This window comes from Blennius ocellaris (assembly GCF_963422515.1).
Source record: "Blennius ocellaris genome assembly, chromosome: 24".
Taxonomy (NCBI): domain Eukaryota; kingdom Metazoa; phylum Chordata; class Actinopteri; order Blenniiformes; family Blenniidae; genus Blennius; species Blennius ocellaris.
In genome coordinates this window covers 10,896,250-10,921,210 of record NC_137673.1, presented here as the reverse complement: position 1 = coordinate 10,921,210, position 24,961 = coordinate 10,896,250, and the positions used below count along the sequence as shown (strand labels likewise).

Here is a 24,961-nt window from a genome sequence, read left to right as displayed (position 1 = left end):
GGTTGGAGCGGGTGAAGAGGGAGAGGGTAAGGACATGTATGTCATCTTGATGGTTGGAGTGGGTGAGAAGGGAGAGGGTAGGGACATGTATGTCATCTTGATCATTGGAGTGGGTGAAGAGGGAGAGAGTAAGGACATGTATGTCATCTTGATGGTTGGAGTGGGTGAGAAGGGAGAGAGTAAGGACATGTATGTCATCTTGATCATTGGAGTGGGTGAGAAGGGAGAGAGTAAGGACATGTATGTCATCTTGATGGTTGGAGTGGGTGAAGAGGGAGAGGGTAAGGACATGTATGTCATCTTGATGGTTGGAGCGGGTGAAGAGGGAGAGGGTAAGGACATGTATGTCATCTTGATCATTGGAGTGGGTGAAGAGGGAGAGAGTAAGGACATGTATGTCATCTTGATGGTTGGAGTGGGTGAGAAGGGAGAGAGTAAGGACATGTATGTCATCTTGATCATTGGAGTGGGTGAGAAGGGAGAGAGTAAGGACATGTATGTCATCTTGATGGTTGGAGTGGGTGAAGAGGGAGAGGGTAAGGACATGTATGTCATCTTGATGGTTGGAGCGGGTGAAGAGGGAGAGGGTAAGGACATGTCTGTCATCTTGATGGTTGGAGTGGGTGAAGAGGGAGAGGGTAAGGACATGTATGTCATCTTGATCATTGGAGTGGGTGAAGAGGGAGAGAGTAAGGACATGTATGTCATCTTGATCATTGGAGTGGGTGAAGAGGGAGAGGGTAAGGACATGTATGTCATCTTGATGGTTGGAGTGGGTGAGAAGGGAGAGGGTAGGGACATGTATGTCATCTTGATCATTGGAGTGGGTGAAGAGGGAGAGAGTAAGGACATGTATGTCATCTTGATGGTTGGAGTGGGTGAGAAGGGAGAGAGTAAGGACATGTATGTCATCTTGATCATTGGAGTGGGTGAAGAGGGAGAGGGTAAGGACATGTATGTCATCTTGATGGTTGGAGCGGGTGAAGAGGGAGAGGGTAAGGACATGTATGTCATCTTGATCATTGGAGTGGGTGAAGAGGGAGAGAGTAAGGACATGTATGTCATCTTGATCATTGGAGTGGGTGAGAAGGGAGAAGGTAAGGAAGGGTCTGGTGTGCAGTGAGATCAGCGACAGTATTGAAGAGCCTCAGGTCGGGGGTCTCACAGTGCAGACAAGACTTGGTATATCGAGTAATGGCAGAGCATTCAGAGGCAAACAGGGAGCAGAAATATTTTTTTGTGGGTTCCTGCACATGTTGGCATAACTGGAAATGAGAAGGCTGACAGGCTGGCTAAGAAAGCAACAACCAAAACAAACATGGGTATAAACATCATGTTGGCAAGAACAGAAGGGAAACCTATAGTAAGGAGAGAAGCACAAAAACATGGCAACAACAAAGGGACAAGGAAGAAAGAGGAAGACATGTGTTCACTATTCAAAATAGATGGGAGGTATGAGGAGAGGAGGAGGCAGTAGGGAAGAGGAGACCACGTATACTGGATTAAGAATTGGGCACACATCTGAACAGTAATAAATACATCATGGGGAAACATCCAACAGGCAGCTTATGTCAAGTACTGGCAACAGTGGAGCATGTGCTTGTGACCTGCAGGAAGCATGGGATAGAAAGAAGGATAATGATGGAGGGACTGAGGAGAGAAGGAATGGAGAGAGGAGGAGTGAAGCAGACACTGGTGTGGGGAGAAAGGGGAAGAGGCAGGAAATGTTTAAGCAGCTTCTTAAAAGCAACGGGGAAAATATAGTGGTGGGAATTGATATAGAGATGTAAGACCAGTAGATGTTGGTACCCACATGTAAAGAACCTATATGAGGATATATGCACATATATGAAACCTATATTCAGCATATATATGCACATATATGACAATATATATGCTGCATATATGCACATATAGGTACGTATATGGCCTATATGTGCATATAGGTACATATATGCACATATATGTGCATAATATATAGGAAAACGGCCAATTTTATATATGCCACATATATCCAAAACCTATATCAAAACCTATATTGAAACATATATGTTTATATAGGTTCGTTCCATGTGGGTAATGCAACATACATGGATGCAAACTGCCGTAAAACCAAACAGAAGAAGGAAGAAGAACACAGGAGGGGAGGAGTGAACACTCAGGAAGGGAGGGGCGCGTTCACATTGACGTCATGAAACAGGTTTCAAACAGGTTTTCTCAGGAATGTCCTGCTCTGGGTGTGTCAGAGGACAAACCGTCACTTTGTGCTTGTCAGACATGAGAGACGGACTGAGAGGGACGAAGAGCAGCTTCTTCTCTCCACAACTTTCCTCACACATGGAAAAGTGTCTGTAAGAAGAAGTGAAGAGAGTTCAGGTGAGACTCTGGCAGCTCTTTAGAAGCTTCCACAACGGAGAGAAAGACTTTCTCACTTCTCTTTTCCTCTTTCATTCACACCATCACAAACCACTGACAGCTGCTTTCTTCTTCTTCACCTGTTGGACAAACATTTCAACCTCCATTAACTCCTTTCTTCACCTCTTTTCTTCTCTATGGAAAAACTCTTTCAACAATAAGCAGTGGGCGGGGCTTCAGCACTCCTTCACTCTGATTGGCTCAGGTTTGTGTCAGTCTGAAATATTCAAACTAACACACACACACACACACACACACACACACACACACACACACACACACACACACACACACACACACACACACACACACACACACACACACACTTCCACTCCTCATTGACGAGATTGTTCTGTTAATTATCAAAATCAAGTTGTTTGCTTTTGTTGTTGTTGTGTTTGTTTGTTTGTTTGTTTTTTAGTATTTATTTTTTGTTTTATGTCCTTTTTTTTTGCTTTTGTTATAATTGTGATTATTTAGGTTTTTGCTCTGTTGTTGCTCAGGCTGGTTTAATCTCATGGCAGTTGGAAAATATTTAGATCACTGTGATTACTGTATTATTAAAAAGAAAAGAAAAAAATTTATGTAGCACAAACAAGTACTATAGATCAGTTTTTGTTGCAGCAGCAGCAGGAGGAGGAAGAGGAGCAGGAGGAGGAGGATGGACATAAACAGAGGGAGAGAGCAGTGATAGAGATAGGTAGAGAGGCAATGGAGAAGGAAACCCAGGAGGAGAAGTCGGGCAGCAGGAGGTCAGAACACAAAGGAGACACAAGGAAAACTGCTGGTACGACTGGTGTGAGAACACAGATGAACTGGCAACCAGAGCTCCCAGTGAGGAGAACTAAATACTGACACTAATGACAATTACAAACAGCTGTGACCAGGAGGAGGAAGCAGGAGAACACAGGGGCGGAGCTAAGGGGAACACAGGAGGGGAGGAGTGAACACTCTCAGGAAGGGAGGGGTGAGTGAGAGCAGGATCAGGACACCAGGCAGCAGGAAATAAAGAAGAGAACAAAGAAATGTCCAAAGTTCAGCCATTCATGCTTTTACAATCATTTCTGGTAGATATTCCTGGTCTAGAACTCCCGTCTGTTCTGGAGTGTTTCCTCTTCCAGAAGCCAACAGAGCTGCACGTTTCAGCCACAATGTCTGGAATGAAACCAAACGTTCACATGTGTGTGAATAGAATGAACATCAAATAGTGAGGAAGTGGTGGAAGCAGACAGACGGCGAGTGGAGTGGAGAGTCTTTATTTCTCCACACAGACTGAAGCTGTCAGGCCAAACATTCCAACAGGTGAAGCTCCGCCCCCTCTTACTTCACCACACCTCCTCACTCTGCCTACGTCACCTGGCCCCGCCCCCTTCTAATGTGAGCCCTTCTTCCCAGTGCGACCGCGACACAATGTTGGTTTCAGTGTGATTCAGTGAAGCTTCAGGGAGCCGCTACAGAGGAGCTGAAGAGCCACATGTTGAACAGCCCTGTAATGAGAGAAAACTCTTCCTCCAAACAAACTGGATATTAAAGCTCCACCTTCACTTTACAGTTCACATTGACGTCATGAAACAGGTTTCAAACAGGTTTTCTCAGGAATGTCCTGCTCTGGGTGAGTCAGAGGACAAACCGTCACTTTGTGCTTGTCAGACATGAGAGACGGACTGAGAGGGACGAAGAGCAGCTTCTTCTCTCCACAACTTTCCTCACACATGGAAAAGTGTCTGTAAGAAGAAGTGAAGAGAGTTCAGGTGAGACTCTGGCAGCTCTTTAGAAGCTTCCACAACGGAGAGAAAGACTTTCTCACTTCTCTTTTCCTCTTTCATTCACACCATCACAAACCACTGACAGCTGCTTTCTTCTTCTTCACCTGTTGGACAAACATTTCAACCTCCATTAACTCCTTTCTTCACCTCTTTTCTTCTCTATGGAAACTCTTTCAATGTTCAGCTGTGGGCGGGGCTTCAGCCCTCCTTCACTCTGATTGGCTCAGGTTGGTGTCAGTCTGAAATATTCAATCCAACACACACACACACACACACACACACACACACACACACACACACACACACACACACACACGATTCAATCGTCTCATTATTTATCATCCAGACGCTTCATTTTTCTCTGAAACCTCCAACTGACATTAATCATATTACTTGTTCTATTTTCCACGTTTCTATATTTTCTTCTCTCACGTTATTTCCTCTGTTTGTTTATTATTTATTCTTCTTCTTGTTTTCCTTTTTCTGTTTTGTCTCAGCTGTCGCTCTCTGATCTCACTCTACTGTGTGTGTGTGTGTGTGTGTGTGTGTGTGTGTGTGTGTGTGTGTGTGTGTGTGTGTGTGTGTGTGGACCAGGTTGGTGTGTTTCTCTCTGACTCAACATGAGTGACGTGGATGAAGAAGACACACCAGAGTGTGTGGACAGGTAAGAGACGTCACACACTCCTGCAGCCACTCAAAGAGCAAACAGAAGAATCCACACTCAATGTAAACTCCATAGAAATATGAACAGTGTTCAAAGTGGCTCTGCTGTATTGACTCGTCTCAAGGCTCAGTGGTTTCAATGATCCAAAGTGAGCTGAAGTGATTCCAACAGGCAGCAGAAAAACAGCTGCAGTAAAGAAGACGAGGTGCAGAGACATTCCACCGTCACCATGATCAGTCCCAATGTGATCATGAAAGACACAAGGACAAGCAGTGGACAGAACCAACACTAGAACATCATGTGTTGTCTTTCAGGGCAGAGTTTAGAACTCCTCTTCACCTGATCCCAGGTCAGAGCAGTGTCACCTTCCCAACAGGGCTTTAAAGGAACTGGAAGTCTCCAGATGACCCTGAAGTCCAAACATCCCACATCACTAACTTACACTTTGCTCCACAAATATTAGTCCAGAGACACACTTCTTCTCATTTTGTCCTGAATATGAGCACAATAAATAGAAATTAAACTCTCCAGATGGAGGTGAAGTTCAGGCTTCAGCTTTCATTCAGTGGCTTCAAGTCAAACATCACATAACAATGTGAGCAACTAAAGTCTTTTTAAACACAATCCCTTCATGTCAGGGGCTCAAAAGTCACTGAACCAATGAAATAAGAGAAAATCCAACATTCATCTCTCACACTTGTTGAAAAGCCTTTGCAGGCAATGACGGTGTGAAAGTGTGAAGTCATGACGTCACCAGGCGCTCGCTGGGTTTCCTCTATTTGAATGCTCTTCAGGCTTCACTGCAGCTCCTTTCACTGGATGTTGCTTTGTGGGCCTTTCTAACCCACGTTTCATGTGGAACAGGTGAAATTCAGGCTCTGTTGGATTGAGATCTGGTGACTGACTGGGCCTTTCAGGAACATTCCTCTTCTTTATTCTAGATGAAACTCCTGGCTTGATGTGGCTGCTTGTCCTCCTCACATTAGAAGAGAGTAAGGGGACGGTGTTTTGTGACGGATGGGGGCAGTGTGAGGTGACGGGTTGGGAAGAAATTAGAAAGTGACGGATCATCGCTGGTTGAAATGTTTGACATGTGAACTGTTGACGTGTTTGAAGTAATAAAGAGAATCCTCTTGACTCCTCTTCACTGTGTGTGTGTGTGTGTGTGTGTGTGTGTGTGTGTGTGTGTGTGTGTGTGTGTGTGTGTGTGTGTGTGTGTGTGTGTGTGTGTGTGTGTGTGTGTGTGTGTGTGTGTGTGTGTGTGTGTGTGTGTGTGTGTGTGTGTGTGTGTGTGTGTGTGTGTGTGTGTGTGTGTAGAGGTCAGAAGCTCAGACACACAGCAGGGTCTTCAGTATCCAGCAGGTTGTCTATGAAGAGTGACTGGTCCAAAGATGATCCACTAAACTTCAGTGGTGAACCTGGACCTTCAGACACAAAGTAAGAAACTCTTTGTTTCTTTTCATTTCCTCAAAACCAGAGTGAGAGAAGTTGTGCTCACTCTAACATTCACTTCCAGTATTTTAGTACAAGAGTACAAAGTGCAAACTCAGCAGCAAAGTGTGATCTTATGCTCTTTCAAAAGTGCTATTTTCATCCTGAATATGCTGGTTTCAAAGTTTGAAGACAAGATTTTATAGTTGTCAGTGACTGGATGGTTTGGATGTTGGTTGAGAAGAAGTTCCAGAGTTGGAGGCTGAAGCTCTGGACCTCCTGATGTTCATCCAGGCTGGAGGTCAGTGAGGCTGAGAGAGGAGGTCAGAGAAGTACTGTGGACGTTAGTGAGACGTGAAGGAGGAGGTGAGGTACAGAGGAGATCAATGAGGTACGGAGGGAGGAGCTTCATGATTAACTATAATGTCTGGAAAAGAATTGTGAAGTGAAGGTGTTGAATTGAAGTCAGTGGAGGTTCTGGAGAAGCAGTGTCATGTGAAGGATGGAAGGTGTTCTGATGATGGTTCCTACTGAAGAATGTGACACCACAAGGAGTTCATGGAGGATTTGAGAGGGAGACCAGAGAGAAGGAAACACATGGAGGGAACCAGTAACCAGGGCGTGGACCAGTGTGGAGATGCTGCTGGGTGAGAGGGAGGAGCAACAGTGGTTGATGTTAGCAGGGTGGAGATATGCTGACTCAGTGATTCTATTGATGTGGCTTTGAAATAACAAAGTACTGTGGAGGAAGACACCCAGACTCTTCACCCTGACTGGAGGGAAACAGAGGAGCTGTCGATGAGGGTGGAGAAACTAGGAGCTTTAATGGACCTGAATCACATGAGGAGAACCTCTTTATCACTGCTGAGTTTGATCAATCTGAAGAAGAACCAGGATTTGATGTCCTGTACATCGTCACTGATGGAGGAGGGTGGAGGGTGGAGTTGGTTTGGTGGAGACGTCGAGCTGAGTGTCGTCTGCATAGCAAAGAAACTTCATGATGTATTTATGAGAAATATGACAAGTGGAGGAGATGGACAATGAAGAAGGTGGGACCAAGTACAGAGCCCTGAGGAACACCAAAGGAGAGGGGGATGGGTGGATGTCAAAGACTTCAACTGAATGACTTTCAACTTTAAAGTTCCTCGACCAGAATCCACATGGAAAAATATCCAGTTTCAGTTGTTGATGTTCGTCTCACATATGTTGTTCATACATTTCTGGATATAATTCATCATGACACTCACACAAACACATCATTCCAGCATAGACACTTCAAGGAACTTACCAGTTTGTCGACCGCTTGCTGATTAACCATCAGTTTCACAACATTGAAGAATTTTCTCCTGGCTTGAATCGTCTTTCTCTGAGAAAGTCTGTCCTTTTATTTTGGGCTGAATCAGTCCAATGTTGATCATTTTGCTGGAGCTTCTGTGACATCATCTTTGATATCCCAGAAACCCATGAGGCAGATTTCCCAAGATGACATCAGTTAGGAAACATAAACTCAGTTTCATGGACACAAATGCTGGTTTGTTTGTAAACATCAACGTTGGTGTGATCGATTTGGGAAACTGCAGGTTGGAAAAGAGTGCAAATGAGTGTTGATGGTCTTGTTTTGGTGTTTTTGGTTGATTCTCTGTGCAGAAGGGATGTTTTATGAGAAGTAGAGTTTAAAGATGTTTTCAGGTAGAGGAACTTTAAATGTGCAGCAGGAAGTGCTGATGAGGGCTGAGAATCAGTGTTTGTGTCAGGATTCATCATCACACCACACAGCAGCTTTAACTAACATGTCAACATGTTTCTGCAGCGTGAGCCAGCAGAGCTCCCAGGTTCTCCGTGGTGGCTCCGCCCCTCAGCAGCAAACACATCTGGACTCCATATTTCTGGTGAGAACAAGTGTCCATTCAACACTTTACTGTCACATCATGAGACAGAAGAAGCTGTTGTGACTTCCAGCTGAAACATGAAACAGACACTCAGCTTATTAGATCCATTCAGGTCCAAAGTGAAACAGTCCAAACTTCATCCAGCTTCCAGTCTTCACTGATGCTTGAAGCTGTTTCTGCTGGATCCCACATGAAGTGTGATTTGGCTTCACATGTTGTCCATCCTGCTCTCTGCACTGGATTTACACTCACATCTCAATCTGGCTTCAGTTTCAGCTCAAAGTCAACTCCACATGTTTCTCTGTTCCAGCTGCTGGAGGACAACATGGTGACTTTCATGAAGAAGGAGCTGAAGAAGATGCAGAAGCTCGTGAGTCCAGATTACCCAGCATGCTCAGGGAGCGAGAGGGAGGATGAGGATGAAGAGCAGAGGAGCAGCAGAGAGTCATTTCTGAGGATCACACTGGACTTCCTGAGGAGGATGAAGCAGGAGGAGCTGGCTCAGCGTCTGAGGAGCAGTAAGAGGATTTGATCTCATTTCACAGGATGGAGATGAAACCTGAAATGTTCTCAGCTGGAGCAGAAAACAGTCAGAAACAGAGTCCGTCCAGAGAACAGAGGTCATTTCCAGGTCAGACACAGAAAGTGTGAAACAGGCAGGAAGTCCAAAACAAGCAGCAGAGTCCAAAAGCAGAGACGAGGAGACACAAAGAGAGTTCCTGAACTCTGCTGTTCATGTGATGCAAACATGTGCATCAGACCAGAGGCTGTTTGGTCTCCACTGAGGAGCTGATGGAGCTGATGGAGCTGATGGAGGAGAAACATCTCCACTAACACACTGTCATATTCACATTCAATGTCAAACACACTCAACTCATTCATGGTTTCTTCTTTTCAGGAACTGCTACTGGAGTCTGCCAACAGAAGGTGAAATGTGCCCTGAAGAAGAGGTTCCAGGTTGTGTTTGAGGGGGTCTCTAAAGCAGGAGAGTCCACCCTCCTGGAGCAGATCTACACAGAGCTCCACATCACAGAGGGAGGGACTGCAGAGGTCAATGAGGAACATGAGGTCAGACAGATTGAAGCAGCATCCAGGAGAGCAGACAGAGCAGAAACCAGCATCAGACCAGGAGACCTCTTTAAAGCCTCACCTGGAAGATCTCCACCAATCAGAACAGTGCTGACAAAGGGAGTGGCTGGCATTGGGAAAACAGTCCTGACACACAAGTTCACTGTGGACTGGGCTGAAGACCAAAGCAACCAGGACGTCCACTTCACATTCCCATTCACCTTCAGAGAGCTGAATGTGCTGAAGGACAAGAAGTTCAGCTTGGTGGGACTTGTTCATCACTTCTTCACTCAAACCAAAGAAGCAGGACTCTGCAGCTTTGAAGACCTCCAGGTGGTCTTCATCTTTGACGGTCTGGATGAGTGTCGCCTCCCTCTGGACTTCCAGCACACTGAGATCCTGACTGATGTGACAGAGTCCACCTCAGTGGATGTGCTGCTGACAAACCTCATCAGGGGGAAACTGCTTCCCTCTGCTCGCCTCTGGATCACCACACGACCTGCAGCAGCCAATCACATCCCTCCTGACTGTGTCGACATGGTGACGGAGGTCCGAGGGTTCACTGAGCCACAGACGGAGGAGTACTTCAGGAGGAGGTTCAGAGAGGAGCAGCAGGCCAGCAGGATCATCTCCCACATCAAGACCTCACGAAGCCTCCATATCATGTGCCACATCCCAGTCTTCTGCTGGATCACTGCTACAGTTCTGGAGGAGGTGTTGAAGAGCAGAGAGGGAGGAGAGCTGCCCAAGACCATGACTCAGATGTACATCCACCACCTGGTGGTCCAGGCCAAAGTCAAGAAGGTCAAGTATGATGGAGGAGCTGCCACAGATCCACACTGGAGTCCAGAGAGCAGGGAGATGATAGAGTCTCTGGGAAAACTGGCTTTTGAGGAGCTGCAGAAAGGAAACCTGATCTTCTATGAACCCGACCTGACAGAGTGTGGCATCGATCTCAGAGCAGCCTCAGTGTACTCAGGAATGTTCACACAGGTCTTTAAAGAGGAGCAAGGCCTGTACCAGGACAAGGTCTTCTGCTTCATCCATCTGAGCCTTCAGGAGTTTCTGGCTGCTCTTCATGTCCATCAGACCTTCATCAAGTCTGGAATCAACCTCCTGGATGAACAACAACAAACCTCCTGGTGGTCAAAAGTGTTGAAGGAGGAAGTTAATCTCCAGCATCTCCATCAGAGAGCAGTGGACGAGGCCTTGAAGAGTCCTAATGGACACCTGGACTTGTTCCTCCGCTTCCTCCTGGGTCTTTCACTGCAGACCAATCAGAGTCTCCTCCGAGGTCTGCTGACACAGACAGGAAGTAGCTCACAGACCAATCAGGAAACAGTCCAGTACATCAAGAAGAAGCTGAGTGAGAGTGTGTCTGCAGAGAGAAGCATCAATATGTTCCACTGTCTGAATGAACTGAACGATGGTTCTCTGGTGGAGGAGATCCAACAGTCCCTGAGATCAGGACGTCTGTCCACTGATAGACTGTCTCCTGCTCAGTGGTCAGCTCTGGTCTTCATCTTACTGTCATCAGAAGAAGATCTGAAGGAGTTTGACCTGAAGAAATACTGTCCTTCAGAGGAGGCTCTTCTGAAGCTGCTGCCAGTGATCAAAGCCTCCAACAAAGCTGTGTACGTGGTTCAGGAACAAAGATGTAAAACTGAGTCCATCACAAACATTGAACTGGTTTTCATTGTTGGTTCTTCTTCAGGTTGAGCAGATGTGGTCTGTCATGGAGAAGCTGTGGAGCTCTGTCCTCAGTCCTCAGCTCTCAGTCCTCCAGTCTGACACATCTGGACCTGAGTGACAACGACCTGCAGGATTCAGGAGTGAAGCTACTGTGTGCTGGCCTGGAGAGTCCTCACTGTAAACTGGAAGATCTCAGGTTCTGACATCATTGATCATTAATATCCACCACTCTCTGTTCTCCTGCTCACATCTCTAGAACATCAGTAGAACATGTCAGTAGAACACTGCAGCCTCTAGATAGTTTCTCCTCTATTAATCAGGAAGCAAAACAACAAGTCAAGTTTCCAGGGTAAGTTCAGGTGTAGAGCAGCAGCTTTACTTCCTCCACTCACTGTGTTTGTGACGCTCCATGTCACAGAGTTCTGCCTCAGACTCTGACACGACACGACTGCCACACCACTCCTTTAAAAAGTAATTTAGTTACTTTACTGATTACCTTTAAGTGATTGTTTCTAATAGTAACTCAGTTAGATTGCAAGTAACTTTTTAGTTACTTTCCACCACTGTCTCAAAACAAAAAGACAAGAGGTTTTTCTAAAAACTCAGTTCTGATCACTGCCTGGCCTCCTGCTGATACATATTTAACCTTTGACCTTCATTCTCTGTTCTATTTATATCTGACTCACTTTTCTTATCACATTTTTACTATTACTGATATTTATTTACCGGTGATGGAGTTGTAGTCTGTTGTTGCACTATTTATCTATTTATAGATTTATAGATTTGCTCTATTTGACCTTTTAATTATCCCGTCGGGGACAAATAAAGTCTTTCATTGATTGATTGAAAAAGAAAAAAATACAAAAAGAATTCAACATCTCTGCAGTTGTTATTGTTGCAATGAGTGACGCATCATATCGGGGTGATTATTGTGCATGACGGAGAAAGCTCTGATGACTCCGCCCACGATGCGGTCGTACGATTGTAATGGAAAACAACCGAGGCTGAGTCGAGTAGAGGCAAGGCGAGTAAGGCTGAGTAGGAACTAGTGGAATAGCATCATTTATGACAAGTAACTCGGAATTAGAATATATAGACAACAATGTCAATACATCTGTAAGAAATGCAGAATTAGTAAGAAATGTTAAACTGTTAATGACAAAACACAATAAAAACATCAATTGAAGGATTTAATAAATTCTGTCAAAAAGAAAAATACAAGATACAGAGAATCTATAAAACACAAAACTAAAGAAGTTGCAAATAAATATGTGAAATACAAAAATAAATAAACTACTGAGAGAATTTTTAAAAATAAGTGAGGAAAATAAATACAGTGAAATATAAGGAAACAAGAACAATCCCATTAAACACACATGGAATATATTAAAGTGTAAAGAGAAACACACAGAGACTTATCATTAGTAAGGAAGAAATCATAGAAATGAATAATAAATGTGAAACCAAAACTTGTGATTGAGACTAAATGGACATGAAAACAGTCAAGAGGGTGAGAGTTTATCTCCAAACCACTGACACACATCTGGAACCTTTGTCTTTCCAAACTGGACAATTTCCTCACTAAATGACTCAAATCAAGCTGAAGCATAAAACTAGAAACAAAGAAGATTTAACAAAGTACAGGCCAATATCTCTGCTCCCACAGTTCTGGAGTAAACAACCCAACAAACACCAATCAGCATATTGATGAGACTCTTCTCCCCCTGGTCCTTCAGCTGTTTGGACTTTACATTTCTAAACTCTTCCAGTTTGAACCTTCTTCACTCTCAATGACTTCAACATCAAACTTTGTCCTCTAATCTCACTTCTTTCTCTCTTTATTCAGGTTGAATGACTGCAGTTTGTCAGAGATCAGCTGTTCTTCTGTGGCCTCAGCTCTGAAGTCCAACCCCTCCCTCCTGAAACATCTGAAACATCTGGACCTGGGTTGGAACCAGCTGCAGGATTCAGGAGTTGAGCAGCTGTGTGGTTTTCTGGAGAGTCCACTCTGTAGTCTGGAGACTCTAGAGTAAGACTCCATGTTTGAGTTTGTGTGCAGTGAAAGTTGTGTTCCACTAAAGGTCAGACATCAGGCTGATATGAGATGATCCACACTGAGGATCTCCATGAGAAACTGAGACTTTAGTCCTGTGACTGTGGCAGAGCCGTGTGGAGCTCCACATTTCAAAGCTTGGTAGAAGAACAAGGTGCTGCACTGGACAATTCACTGTCCACCAGGGCTGCAACTGACAATCATTATAATAATCCATTAATTAGTCCATTATTTTTTGATTAATTGATGAATCAGTTAAAAAAACTAAAAACATTTCAAGTTGTAGGACCAGTTGATAATGAACGAACCAAACACCAAATATGTTTTGGTTAATTTAAAGCCCAGAACTGAACCAATACAAAGATGTATTCAATATATATTCATATATTTACATGTATATAAGATGTATACAAGATAATTATTAAATAATATTTACTTTACTTCAGGGACCACATACAGTCCAGTTTCATCCTGAGTGACCAGACTGGTAAAATATTGCTATAATAACCTTTAAATTTACTCTTCAAAGTTGTTCTTTGTTGTGTCACAGTGTCTGGAATGGAATTGTATTTTTACAAGATGAAACTGAAAATGAGTACAATCTCAACATAAAGTCCATTTTAATGAAATAGTGTGGAGCAAAATAGAAAGAAGAGTGAGAACAAAGCTTGTATAAATCCTCTAGAAGCACCTTGCTTGGTGGAGCAGCTTGGAGCTTCTTGGTCGGTTGTAAAGGGAAAGTGAAACTAAAGGAGAGGAGCTTCACAGAGCAGCACCATCATTCACATCTCTAAACTCATCTCCTGACACCACAACGTCTGAATATTCTCATCCTCTGGTCCAGACCAAGTGTTTTGGTCTTTAGTGTCTCTCAGTTGAAATGTTCCAGGACAAGCTGTCCGTTGTCCTGGTCCAGCAGGTTGTCCTCATGAAGGTGTGTGAACAGTTCAATAGTGTGGCTGCACAGTGACGTGTGGCCCAGTACAGGGTGTGGCTCTTACCGCTCCACTCCTCAGAGCTTCTACTGTACCGCCTCCACTCTGCCTCCACCTCTCTCTGCTGGTGGAGCTTTTCAACTTGATTTCAGTCAGCAGACGTTGACAAAGCTCTGAAGGTGAAGTCAACGGCTCTGCAACATGGTGAGGGAGCAGAAATCACACCAACAACCAATCCATCATGAAATAGTGGATCACTCTTGTAATCATCACATTTGATTGACTTGATGGATTCCTTGTTGCAGCTCTACTGTCAACCTCTGACAGGCTCCATGTTCACCTTCAGCTTTCACAGCAGGATGATCCTCCTGATGAAGAGTCTGCACACATTTTACTATCAACTTTATATCAAACTAAACATCCCAACAAACACCTTGAATACTGAAACACTATCCACTCTATACCTTCAACCTTCTACCTTGATGAGAAACTCACTCTCTCTCTCTCTCTCTCTCACACACACACACACACACATTATTGTCAAGGTCCTGATGAGAAAACATAAATTCACAAAAGTAGAAAAGAAACAAGAGAGAGCGAGAGAGGGAGAAGGGGAGAGAGAGAGGGGGGGGAAGAGAGTGAGAGAGAAGGAGAGAGAGAGAGAGAGAGGGGGAAGAGAGTGAGATAAGGAGAGAGAGAGAGAGAGAGAGGGGGGAAGGGAGAGAGAAGGAGAGAGAGAGGGAGCGAGAGAGAGGTAAAGAGAGTGAGAGAGAGAGGGAGAGAGAAGGGGAGAGAGAGAGAGAGAAAGAGAGAGAGGGGGCGAGAGCAAGAGAGAGAGAGATAGGGAGAGAGAGAGAGAGAAATAGGCAGAGAGAGGGGGGAGAGAGAGAGGGAGAGAGAGATAGAGAGAGGGGAGAGAGAGAGAGAGAGGGGGAAGAGAGAGAGAGAGTGAGAGAGGAGAGAGAGAGAGAGGGGGAAGAGAGAGAGTGAGAGAAGGAGAGAAAGAGAGAGAGAAAGAGAGGGGGAAGAGAGGGAGCGAGAGAGGGGGGAAGAGAGAGAGAGGGAGAGAGACACAGAGAGAGAGAGACAGAGAGAGAGAGAGAGGGGGAAGAGAAGGAGCAAGAGAGGGGGGGAAGAGAGAGAGAGAGAGAGAGAGAGAGAGAGAGAGACAGAGAGAGAGAGAGAGAGAGAGAGACATAGAGAGATAGAGCGAGATAGAGCTACAGTCTGACTGCACAGAGGCAGAATGTGAAGAAGAGCAGAGGAACTGAACACAATAGATTTGTCGTCGCTCCACCTCAACGTTTCCTTCACACAATTTTAATTTGTTCTCAAAATACTATTTGTGCTCCAACAATTGATTGTCCTGCTCTCAAAGTGTCCCAGTGCTCACTCACAATTCTGCACCAATAGAACCATATGAATCCTCTCTGTGGTCTGCAGGGGCACTGCAGTAACCCCGCCCCCTTTTGGCTTCAGTCTGACCAATCACAACACTGTGTGTGTGTGTGTGTGTGTGTGTGTGTGTGTGTGTGTGTGTGTGTGTGTGTGTGTGTGTGTGTGTGTGTGTGTGTGTGTGTGTGTGTGTGTGTGTGTCCTGGTCCATGTCACAGAGTCGTGCCTCAGACTCTCACACGACACGACTGTGAGCAAGAACAGGACATGAGACAACCACAGCAGCAGGACATCATTCCAGCTGTGACTGGATGTAAACATCCTCACTGAGGAGGCTGAGGATGCAGCAAGGAAAGAGAGGAGGCTTGACAGAGGAGAGGCCAGAGCCTCACATTGACCAGGACTTCTTATGAAGCCACCAGTCAAATCAGTGGAGTGAAGCACAGTGACGGGACTAAATAGAATAGAAGAGTTTGTTCTAGTGAGGCCGAATGCAGCTTCATGAACCACCGTCTTTATTCTCTGAGCCTCACACACAATCTATGTTTTTCTTTTTTCTTTTTAAATGAAGACAATGTTTGGAATCCTACTGAAGCTACTTGTCACGACTTGCTGTCTTATTAATGTTACAAGGGTGAATGAAATGTCAATCTCTTTGATGTCAGGAACTCTGAAATTCTTCACCTTTTTCAATGAATTCTGTTAATTATTAGTAATTTAACTATTAATTAAAATTCTAAATGTAACTTTTAGCATATCTTGATGAGATTGATGTAAGTTGCCATCATTTCCTGATCTGTTGCATCAGATATCTATTGTTCATTGAAAGTTTGATGACTTCTTTGATCTTTACTCATCAGTGTTACCACAGTTACCTTGAAAAAGTAATCTGATTACTAGTTACTCTTTTAAAATGTAATTTAATTACATTAACTGATTACTTGTTTTTAAAAATAACTAAGTTAGATTATGAGTAACTTTTTAGCTACAGCAGCCGACAACATGCCCCCCGTCTCAAAATAAAAAGGACAAGAGGTTTTTCTAAAAACTCAGTTCTGATCACTGCCTGGCCTCCTGATACATATTTAACCTTTGACCTTCATTCTCTGTTCTGTTTATATCTGACTCACTTTTATTAACACATTTTTACTACTACTGATATTTATTTACCGGTGATGGAGTTGTAGTCTGTTGTTGATCTATTTATATATTTATATATTTATAGATTTGCACTATTTGACCTTTTAATTATCCCGTCGGGGACAAATAACGTCTTTCATTGATTGATTTAAAAAGAAAAAAAAAACATAATAATTCAACACCTCTGCAGTTGTTATTGTTGCAATGATATAATGTATTGTTGACATTTCTTGGTTCCAATTCTTTTGTGTCACCTGAACAGGTTGGAGTTCTGCAGGTTGTCAGAGATCAGCTGTTCTTCTGTGGCCTCAGCTCTGAAGTCCAACCCCTCCCTCCTGAAACATCTGGACCTGAGTGTGAACCAGCTGCAGGATTCAGGAGTTGAGCAGCTGTGTGGTTTTCTGGAGAGTCCACTCTGTAGTCTGGAGACTCTGAGGTCAGTTGACTGTCTGTTACTGTTGTAGAAGGAGGAATGTTAGTGATGTGAGACTGGTCCTGCAGTGAGAGATGGACTGAGCTCAGCAGCTTCTTACTGATGTGTGTGGACATGAGGAGGAGTGTGAAGGTTGTGCTGACATGAGGATGATGAGGGTGATGCTGAAGATCCACAACAACAGAACAGCTCATTGATCAGGACTCAGTAATGAGGAGCTGCTCATTTCTCCATCAACACATCTGATTGGTTCTCCTCATTCATTCTCATGCTTTCTCTCTTTATTCAGGTTGAGTTACTGCAGTTTGTCAGAGATCAGCTGTTCTTCTGTGGCCTCAGCTCTGAAGTCCAACCCCTCCCTCCTGAAACATCTGAAACATCTGGACCTGAGTAGGAACCAGCTGCAGGCTTCAGGAGTTGAGCAGCTGTGTGGTTTTCTGGAGAGTCCACTCTGTAGTCTGGAGACTCTGAGGTCAGTTGACTGTCTGTTACTGTTGTAGAAGGAGGAATGTTAGTGATGTGAGACTCTGGTCCTGCAGTGAGAGATGGACTGAGCTCAGCAGCTTCTTACTGATGTGTGTGGACATGAGGAGGAGTGTGAAGGTTGTGCTGACATGAGGATGATGAGTGTGATGATGAAGATCCACAACAACAGAACAGCTCATTGATCAGGACTCAGTAATGAGGAGCTGCTCATTTCTCCATCAACACATCTGATTGGTTCTCCTCATTCATTCTCATGCTTTCTCTCTTTATTCAGGTTGTTTGACTGCAGGTTGTCAGAGATCAGCTGTTCTTCTGTGGCCTCAGCTCTGAAGTCCAACCCCTCCCTCCTGAAACATCTGAAACATCTGGACCTGGGTTGGAACCAGCTGCAGGATTCAGGAGTTGAGCAGCTGTGTGGTTTTCTGGAGAGTCCACTCTGTAGTCTGGAGACTCTGAGGTCAGACCCCATGTTTGAGTTTGTGTGCAGTGAAAGTTGTGTTCCACTAAAGGTCAGACATCAGGCTGATATGAGATGATCCACACTGAGGATCTCCATGAGAAACTGAGACTTTAGTCCTGTGACTGTGGCAGAGCCGTGTGGAGCTCCACATTTCAAAGCTTGGTAGAAGAACAAGGTGCTGCACTGGACAATTCACTGTCCAGCTCTGACAGGCTCCATGTTCACCTTCAGCTTTCAAAGCAGGCTGATCTCTCCTGGATGAAGAGTCACTGATCTCCCAGCTGGAGCTCCAAACTCTCACTCACTCTGCGATTGTTGCCCCCCTGACCCAGTGTGTGTCATGGAGGGTGACATTAAATCCTGTAGCAGGAAACAAAGAGGCAGACAGGTTGAGCTGGCGTTTGTCTCGGCTGCAGGATTTAATATGCAGCTGCCTCTGTGCAGCTTTGAGGCTCCTCCAATCAGTGGCGCCGCCAGGATTCAATACCATAGTACACACAGACCCCCCCCTCCCCCCAGCGTCTGCGTTGTGAGCGCCGGGGGGTGATTTTCCGTTCTGTGCACAGAGAAGATGGTGGTTGGCGAGCCCCGGGGGTGTGTACAGAAACACAGAGGAAAACAGCCCAGCAACACATTCTGCTGACGGCTCACCAGGAAGAGACAAAAGCAAACACCCCTTCAAAATAAATGTTCACACCTTCAAATAAACTGTAGGTGCAGTACGTACAGGACTCCGCCTGGGGGCTCCACTGCCTTCAATCACTATGCGCCCCCTGCTGGCCTTTTAGAGTAACACACTATTGCTGCTGCCTGGAAAGTCCAACTCTGTTTGAACCTTTTAGACTCTATGTGAGACACAGGAAGATCAAATATATCTATAGGAGTGTCTAGTTTTAATCACAGTGGACTTATTTAATTCATTGTTTTCACCCTGAACTGTAATTTAGTCCTATTAACATCTTTTAAATACACTTTAAATTGCTGCAGCGTTTTGTCCTCCTTTACACAAACTGGACTTGTTGTCTTGATGTCCAGTAAGCTAGGCTGTTGACTTGTCCTCCCACTGGACACTGCTTCTGTTTGCTGTCACATCAATTCAGCTCTCCAGAAGAACAAAGATCACATCAGTGACAATAATAAGCTCCTTCTTCTTTCACTTCCTCGGTGCTCCAACCTTCTTTAGAAGAAGAAATGAACAACAAGGATCAGTGTGATCAGTCTCTTCTGAATATGATCAGCTGCTCATTTCAGCTCATGTAGCAGCCCAGCTCTCTAAAGTATTATTGTCTGAATTGAATTAGAGGAGCTGTGACTTAAAGGCTGGGGGGGTCGGGTTGGTGAGCAGCTAGTTACCACCAAGGTTTCCCAGTAGGGGGCGACACTCAAATGACCCTTCTTATTATAAGACCATGAGAAATATTCACACAGTTACTTAAAGGACCTTTAAAAAGCAAACAAATATTTAATTACAGTAAATCACACACTACAAATTAAAGCCTTTTTGTAGCTGAACTGTGGAGTTAAACAAGTATTTTAGAATGAATTTATATCAAACTAAACAACCCAACAAACACCTAAATAATGAAAAACTTCTTCACTCTCAATGACTTCAACATCAAACTTTGTCCTCTAATCTAACTTCTTTCTCTCTTTATTCAGGTTGATTGACTGCAGTTTGTCAGAGATCAGCTGTTCTTCTGTGGCCTCAGCTCTGAAGTCCAACCCCTCCCTCCTGAAACATCTGAAACATCTGGACCTGGGTTGGAACCAGCTGCAGGATTCAGGAGTTGAGCAGCTGTGTGGTTTTCTGGAGAGTCCACTCTGTAGTCTGGAGACTCTGGGGTCAGTTGACTGTCTGTTACTGTTGTAGAAGGAGGAATGTTAGTGATGTGAGACTCTGGTCCTGCAGTGAGAGATGGACTGAGCTCAGCAGCTTCTTACTGATGTGTGTGGACATGAGGAGGAGTGTGAAGGTTGTGCTGACATGAGGATGATGAGGGTAATGATGAAGATCCACAACAACAGAACAGCTCATTGATCAGGACTCAGTAATGAGGAGCTGCTCATTTCTCCATCAACACATCTGATTGGTTCTCCTCATTCATTCTCATGCTTTCTCTCTTTATTCAGGTTGAGGGGCTGCAGTTTGTCAGAGATCAGCTGTTCTTCTCTGGCCTCAGCTCTGAAGTCCAACCCCTCCCACCTGAAGGAGCTCGACCTGAGTTCCAACCACCTTCAGGATCCAGATGTGGAGCAGCTGGTTGGTCTTCAGAAGAGTCCAGACTGCAGCCTACATACTCTCAGGTCAGTAGATGTTGGAGTGAGTCCCTGCTGCTTCCAGCAGGTTTCTACTAAACACAGTTAGTGTGAGAACAAAGATCCAGTGTTGGACGTCTCAGTGAGGCTGTGAGAGGACAACGCTGAGCAGCTTCAGGATTGGACAGCAGAGGACACAGTCAGCCAATCAGAGGAGCCACAGGCTGGTTGTGTTGGTCTGACAGTGGTGGTCCTTCATGAGCTCTGAGCTGCTGCTGTGGACAGGACTGAAGTCCTGGCTGCTCCTCAGAGACTGTCCTCATGTCCTCTGACCTCTGTCCTCATGTCCTCTGACCTCTCTTCTCTCTGCAGGTGGAGAGGACACTGTGTGTCCTGAAGGTCCACTGAGGACAGCAGAGCTTCATCCAGCAGTGAGCGACAGAGGAACCACCAGAAGATCTGCTGAGTGTCAGTGGTGCAGTGTGAAGAGCTGAGAGAGTCCAGCATCGAACCAGGGTTCCTCCTCCTCCTGCTCCTCCTCTTCCTCCTGCTCCTCTTCCTCCTCCTCCTCCTCCTCCTCCTCTTCCTCCTGCTCCTCCTGCTCCTCCTGCTCCTCTTCCTCCTCCTCCTCCTGCTCCTCCTGCTCCTCCTGCTCCTCCTCCTCCTCTTCCTCCTCCTCCTCTTCCTCCTCCTCCTCCTCCTCCTCCTCTTCATGTGTTGGTTCATTGGAAGCTGTAGAGATGTTTTGTTGTTAGTCTAAATTCTTTGTTGAGGTTTGAATCCCGTTCCTTCATGTTGGACCTTAACAAGTGTCCTTCAGAGGACAATGAGACTCTGGAACCTTCAAAGAGGGACCTGGTGTGTGTGGGACTTTTCCAGCTTGTGTAAAGTGGAGCAGGAGCTGGTCAACACTCCATCAAGCTGTTCTCCACCTTCACCTCCATCACCTGAGGACGTGTCCACAGCACAGAGAGTGGACAGAGCATGGACAGAGACCGTTGGTGTTCCAGTCACGTCTCATTGTGTCTTGGTCTTGACATGGAGGAACCTGGGTCATGGAGGAATTGACAGGACAGGATCATGGTGCAGTTTGCTGAAAACTAATTGATTTGAGTTTTTAGGAAATGTTCTGCCTGTACAGTAATATACAGTAATATAACGTACTGCGTGATTTAAGTGTGTAATTGTGAAAGATGTTGATGTTGGTAAATGATCACGTCAATATGGACCACAGACAGTACAGTGTACACTATTTTTAATAAATGAACATAAGCTGCACCAACCAGATTTAAAAAGACTATATATTTTTGTACATATACAGTACAAACACTTGTCTATCAGTACATGTGTCCACGTTGTAACAGGGTATGAATTTCACTGTGGGATTGCAGGTTTTTTCTTCTTCTTTTTTAAAAATAAACAAGTTTTAAACACTGCTTCCATGGTGGGTGACGGACTGGACTGGAGGGAAAGAGAGGGAGGGAGGGAGGGCAAGTGAATTACTGCAAAAATACACAAACACTGAGGGTTTCATCTCAGGTCATAAAGTATTTGCTGGTTGTGATTGTGAGGAGAGGATTGGTCAGCCTGGAGCACAGCCATGGAGTCCAGAGTTACGTGATGCACCTAAACGCATCATCCATGTATCTTTGACATGAAGCTCGTTTACCTTTAAAAATCCATAAATTAGCATCTTTGTTTAAGCCACTGAGTTTAAAAAGTGTGAAAAAAGTAGCATCTGATAGTCCAGACATTACGAAAGGTTCCGCTACGCGACATTTGGTAGAACAAAGTCCCGCCGAGGCCAATTACATTTGCAGCATCATCTTATCAAAACCAATCACGATGCCTGCTGTAGCTTTCAACTTCCAATCAAATGTCCCCGCGAGCAAATTGCAGTCCCGGATCATCTTTCGTTCAACCAATCAGGAGACGGCGTCTTCAACGACCAATCATGGAACTGCACGGCGTGACATCATCAGAACCAATCATGGTGTCGGCTCTGTCTTTGAAGATCCTTGCTGCTCCTTCTTACCTGCAGCTATTTTTCCGTGGATATCAACAGAGAAGGTGAGACTTGTTACCGTAATCAAATGAAAAGGCCCTAGCAACTTGTTGCTAACTGCTGCTAGCGAGGCTTCCCTCCCGGTGCAGCTGTCGTTAAAGATTGTTTGTCCCGGTGTATGAATAACCCTGAAACTTGTATGTATAAAAACAATAAAGATGTAAAGATGTGTTTGCATTACATCTGACACCAGGTAAAGCAGCACTAAAAATGCCCTGCAGGAGGCGCTGTGGCTTAGCTGGTCAAAGTGTCTGTCTAGTAAACACGAGGTCCTGGGTTCAAATCCCAGCAGTGCCTCACAACATTAATTCAATTAACCTTTAATGATATAACAATGTGCTCTCTAGCGCCACCTCCAGTCACTAAATTGACCAATGTCCTCCACAGCCATGGTGTGATCTCTCTAGGAATGTCGTAGAGATCAAACCAAAACTCCCATTGGAAACCCTGAGAAAAAAACTGCTCCATTTATTGTAGCAATGAATGATTGTAGAAAAAGCTCTTTATGTATTTATTTCTAAATGTGGCCTTAGTAACTTCTGAAGGGTCAAATCAGGGTTTCATGATGAACTCATAAACACTGGTGCTAAAAGGGGGTTAGCACTATACGTGGCTCATAGTGGCTCTGTTGTGCTACAAGGAGCCACGTTGCTACTTTCTGTATTTAACAGCTTTGTGTGCAGGAGTATAAATGACATGATCACTAACAGGCACTGATTAGCCCCCTTCTGCCCATTATATACATAGATATATGTTGTATACATCCTTTTATTGGTTCAGTTATGTGCTTTTGAATAAGTATGTTTCTTCCACAACATATTTGTTGTTTGGTTGGTTCAACATCATCTGGCCCTACAGTTTATCACATCTCACAATGTAGTATTTAATAGTCCATGATGTATTAGAATTTACCATTTGAAGTGCATTCTTTTCAAAATAGAATCCACACTCTCTGTTCTGTCTTCTGTCTCTGTTTCCATTATTAATCCTACTAATTGATCAGCTGTGTCATTACAGACTGTCACTGTCAGTGTCTAATGTTGGATTTACTTGGTTCTAAGTAATATCTGACTGTTTACTCAGTACACTAAGTCTCTTTGTTGAGCTATGATTTTATTTCATATTTTGCTGGTTCAATGTGTGAGAGTTCACTTTTATTTGTGAAGTTAAAGCCGTTCATTCCGTCTCTTTTTGGCCAAATTCAGCTCAGATCCAGATCAGATCCATAATGTGATTTGTTAACAAGTGAAACAGGAAATGGTCTGTAAGGTGTAGTACGGCGTGGCTCCGCCCCTCCACCATGTTTCAGTTTTTTTTTACTGAATAACTCGTCCTGCACTGCTGGAGCACAGACACAAAAAGAACATCAGGATGAGGTTGTTGTGACTTTAAGATTCAGAAAACTGCTTACAAGAAAATTGGAAAAACCCGCAAAACAACCCGCATCTCTTCCTCATGGAAGAGATGAAAGGAGATTTAAGGAGATCAGCTTATGCTGCCATGGAGATGCTGAAAACAAAGGAGAGGCAGACACACACTATTTCATCTGGAACTTTCTTATTTTAAGAACCTGAGGTGTTTTACAAACCTAACGTGAGAACTGAGCAGTGTTGCCACAGTTACCTTGAAAAACTAATCTGATTACTAATTACTAGTTACTCCTTTAAAAGTAACTCAATTACTTTACTAAATACTTGTTTTTAAAAGTAACTAAGTTAGATTAGAAGTTACTTTTTTAGTTACTTTCAGCAGCTGTTGACAACACCCCCCCCCCCCCCCCCCCCCCCCATCGTCTGAACATAAAGGTTACAACCTGTTTTGTCCAAAACTCTGCTGATCCCTGCCTCCTGCACCATGTTTCTACATATTTAACCTTTGGCCTCCATTCTTTGTTGTATTTTTTTTTACTCACTCGTTTATATTCAAAACATTTTAAGACCACATTCCGGTCCTTTCCTAACCAGCCCCCTGACAGTGTCTTAGAAGAACTGCTTTCATCTGAGCCTTTGAAGAAAGGCTCCATATCAACATTTTACAACTGTAAGCTGTCAGAGTGTGAAAATATCTCCACTCTCGACCACACCAAGTGTTTTATGGACAAAATATCTCAACAATGTTTTTTGACTCTTTATCAAATTGCATGATAATAAACTAACTCCTATTTTATTTCCTCATGAGTGGCCCTAAAACTCTTCTGCAGTAACAAGTTGGTCTGAGTTTCTGAAAAAGGAGTGTTTCTGCTTCCTCTTCATGGTTTGCTTTGTGGGCCTCCTGATCTAGAAGTGTTGATATCCATGCTTCATATGGTAGGATAGGTACTGCACTTTCCTCTTTTATTGAAGAACTATTCTTCCTCCACATAGTAACAATCCTGACTCATTGTCTTTGTATACAGCCAATGTGTTGAGAGTCGTGTCATAAAAGGTAGTAACCTCCTGGTCTGCAAGGAAAAGGTCTTGAAGCACATCTTCACACTCTCCAACAGACAGAACAGCTTGCTTGTCTTTGGTCTTAGCCTCCTCCTGAGCCTTACTGACAGCTGAGCCTTTCATTTGTAACCTTGTGGCAGCTCTCCACACCGAGGCAATGACTCTGACCTGTTTAGATAAACGACTGAAGCTCCTTTCATCAACAAGTAACTTAACTACCGAGTCAGCTTGGGGTCTGTGAATTCCTCCCAGACAGTCAAACGTCTTTGGATGAGCCACAGGTTCATTGCAGTCATGGGTTTGCAGTGCAGTATTCTGTTTTCTCTCCTGGATTCTGGTCAGTACTGCTGAGAAAGCCTTCCTTTGAAGTTTTTCTATGCTCTC

The 24,961-nt window shown here is 44.3% G+C and overlaps 1 protein-coding gene across 15 annotated transcripts in view; it reads left to right on the top strand.

The window, feature by feature from the left end:
• LOC308147501 (NACHT, LRR and PYD domains-containing protein 3-like) overlaps positions 1 to 21,519 on the top strand; it is an 835,749-nt gene extending 814,230 nt beyond the window's left edge. For 14 of the 15 annotated variants that reach the window (XM_080519688.1, XM_080519687.1, XM_080519690.1 and 11 more), the window contains 4 exons: positions 17,642 to 17,824; positions 19,487 to 19,669; positions 19,958 to 20,131; positions 20,456 to 21,519. In XM_080519688.1, coding sequence (XP_080375814.1) covers positions 17,642 to 17,824; positions 19,487 to 19,669; positions 19,958 to 20,131; positions 20,456 to 20,480 — 565 coding nt within the window. In that variant the 3' untranslated portion in view covers positions 20,481 to 21,519. The remainder of the gene's footprint in view (positions 1 to 17,641; positions 17,825 to 19,486; positions 19,670 to 19,957; positions 20,132 to 20,455) is intronic. The other variant, XM_080519693.1, reaches the window with a different exon arrangement.
• The last annotated feature ends 3,442 nt before the right edge of the window (positions 21,520 to 24,961 follow it).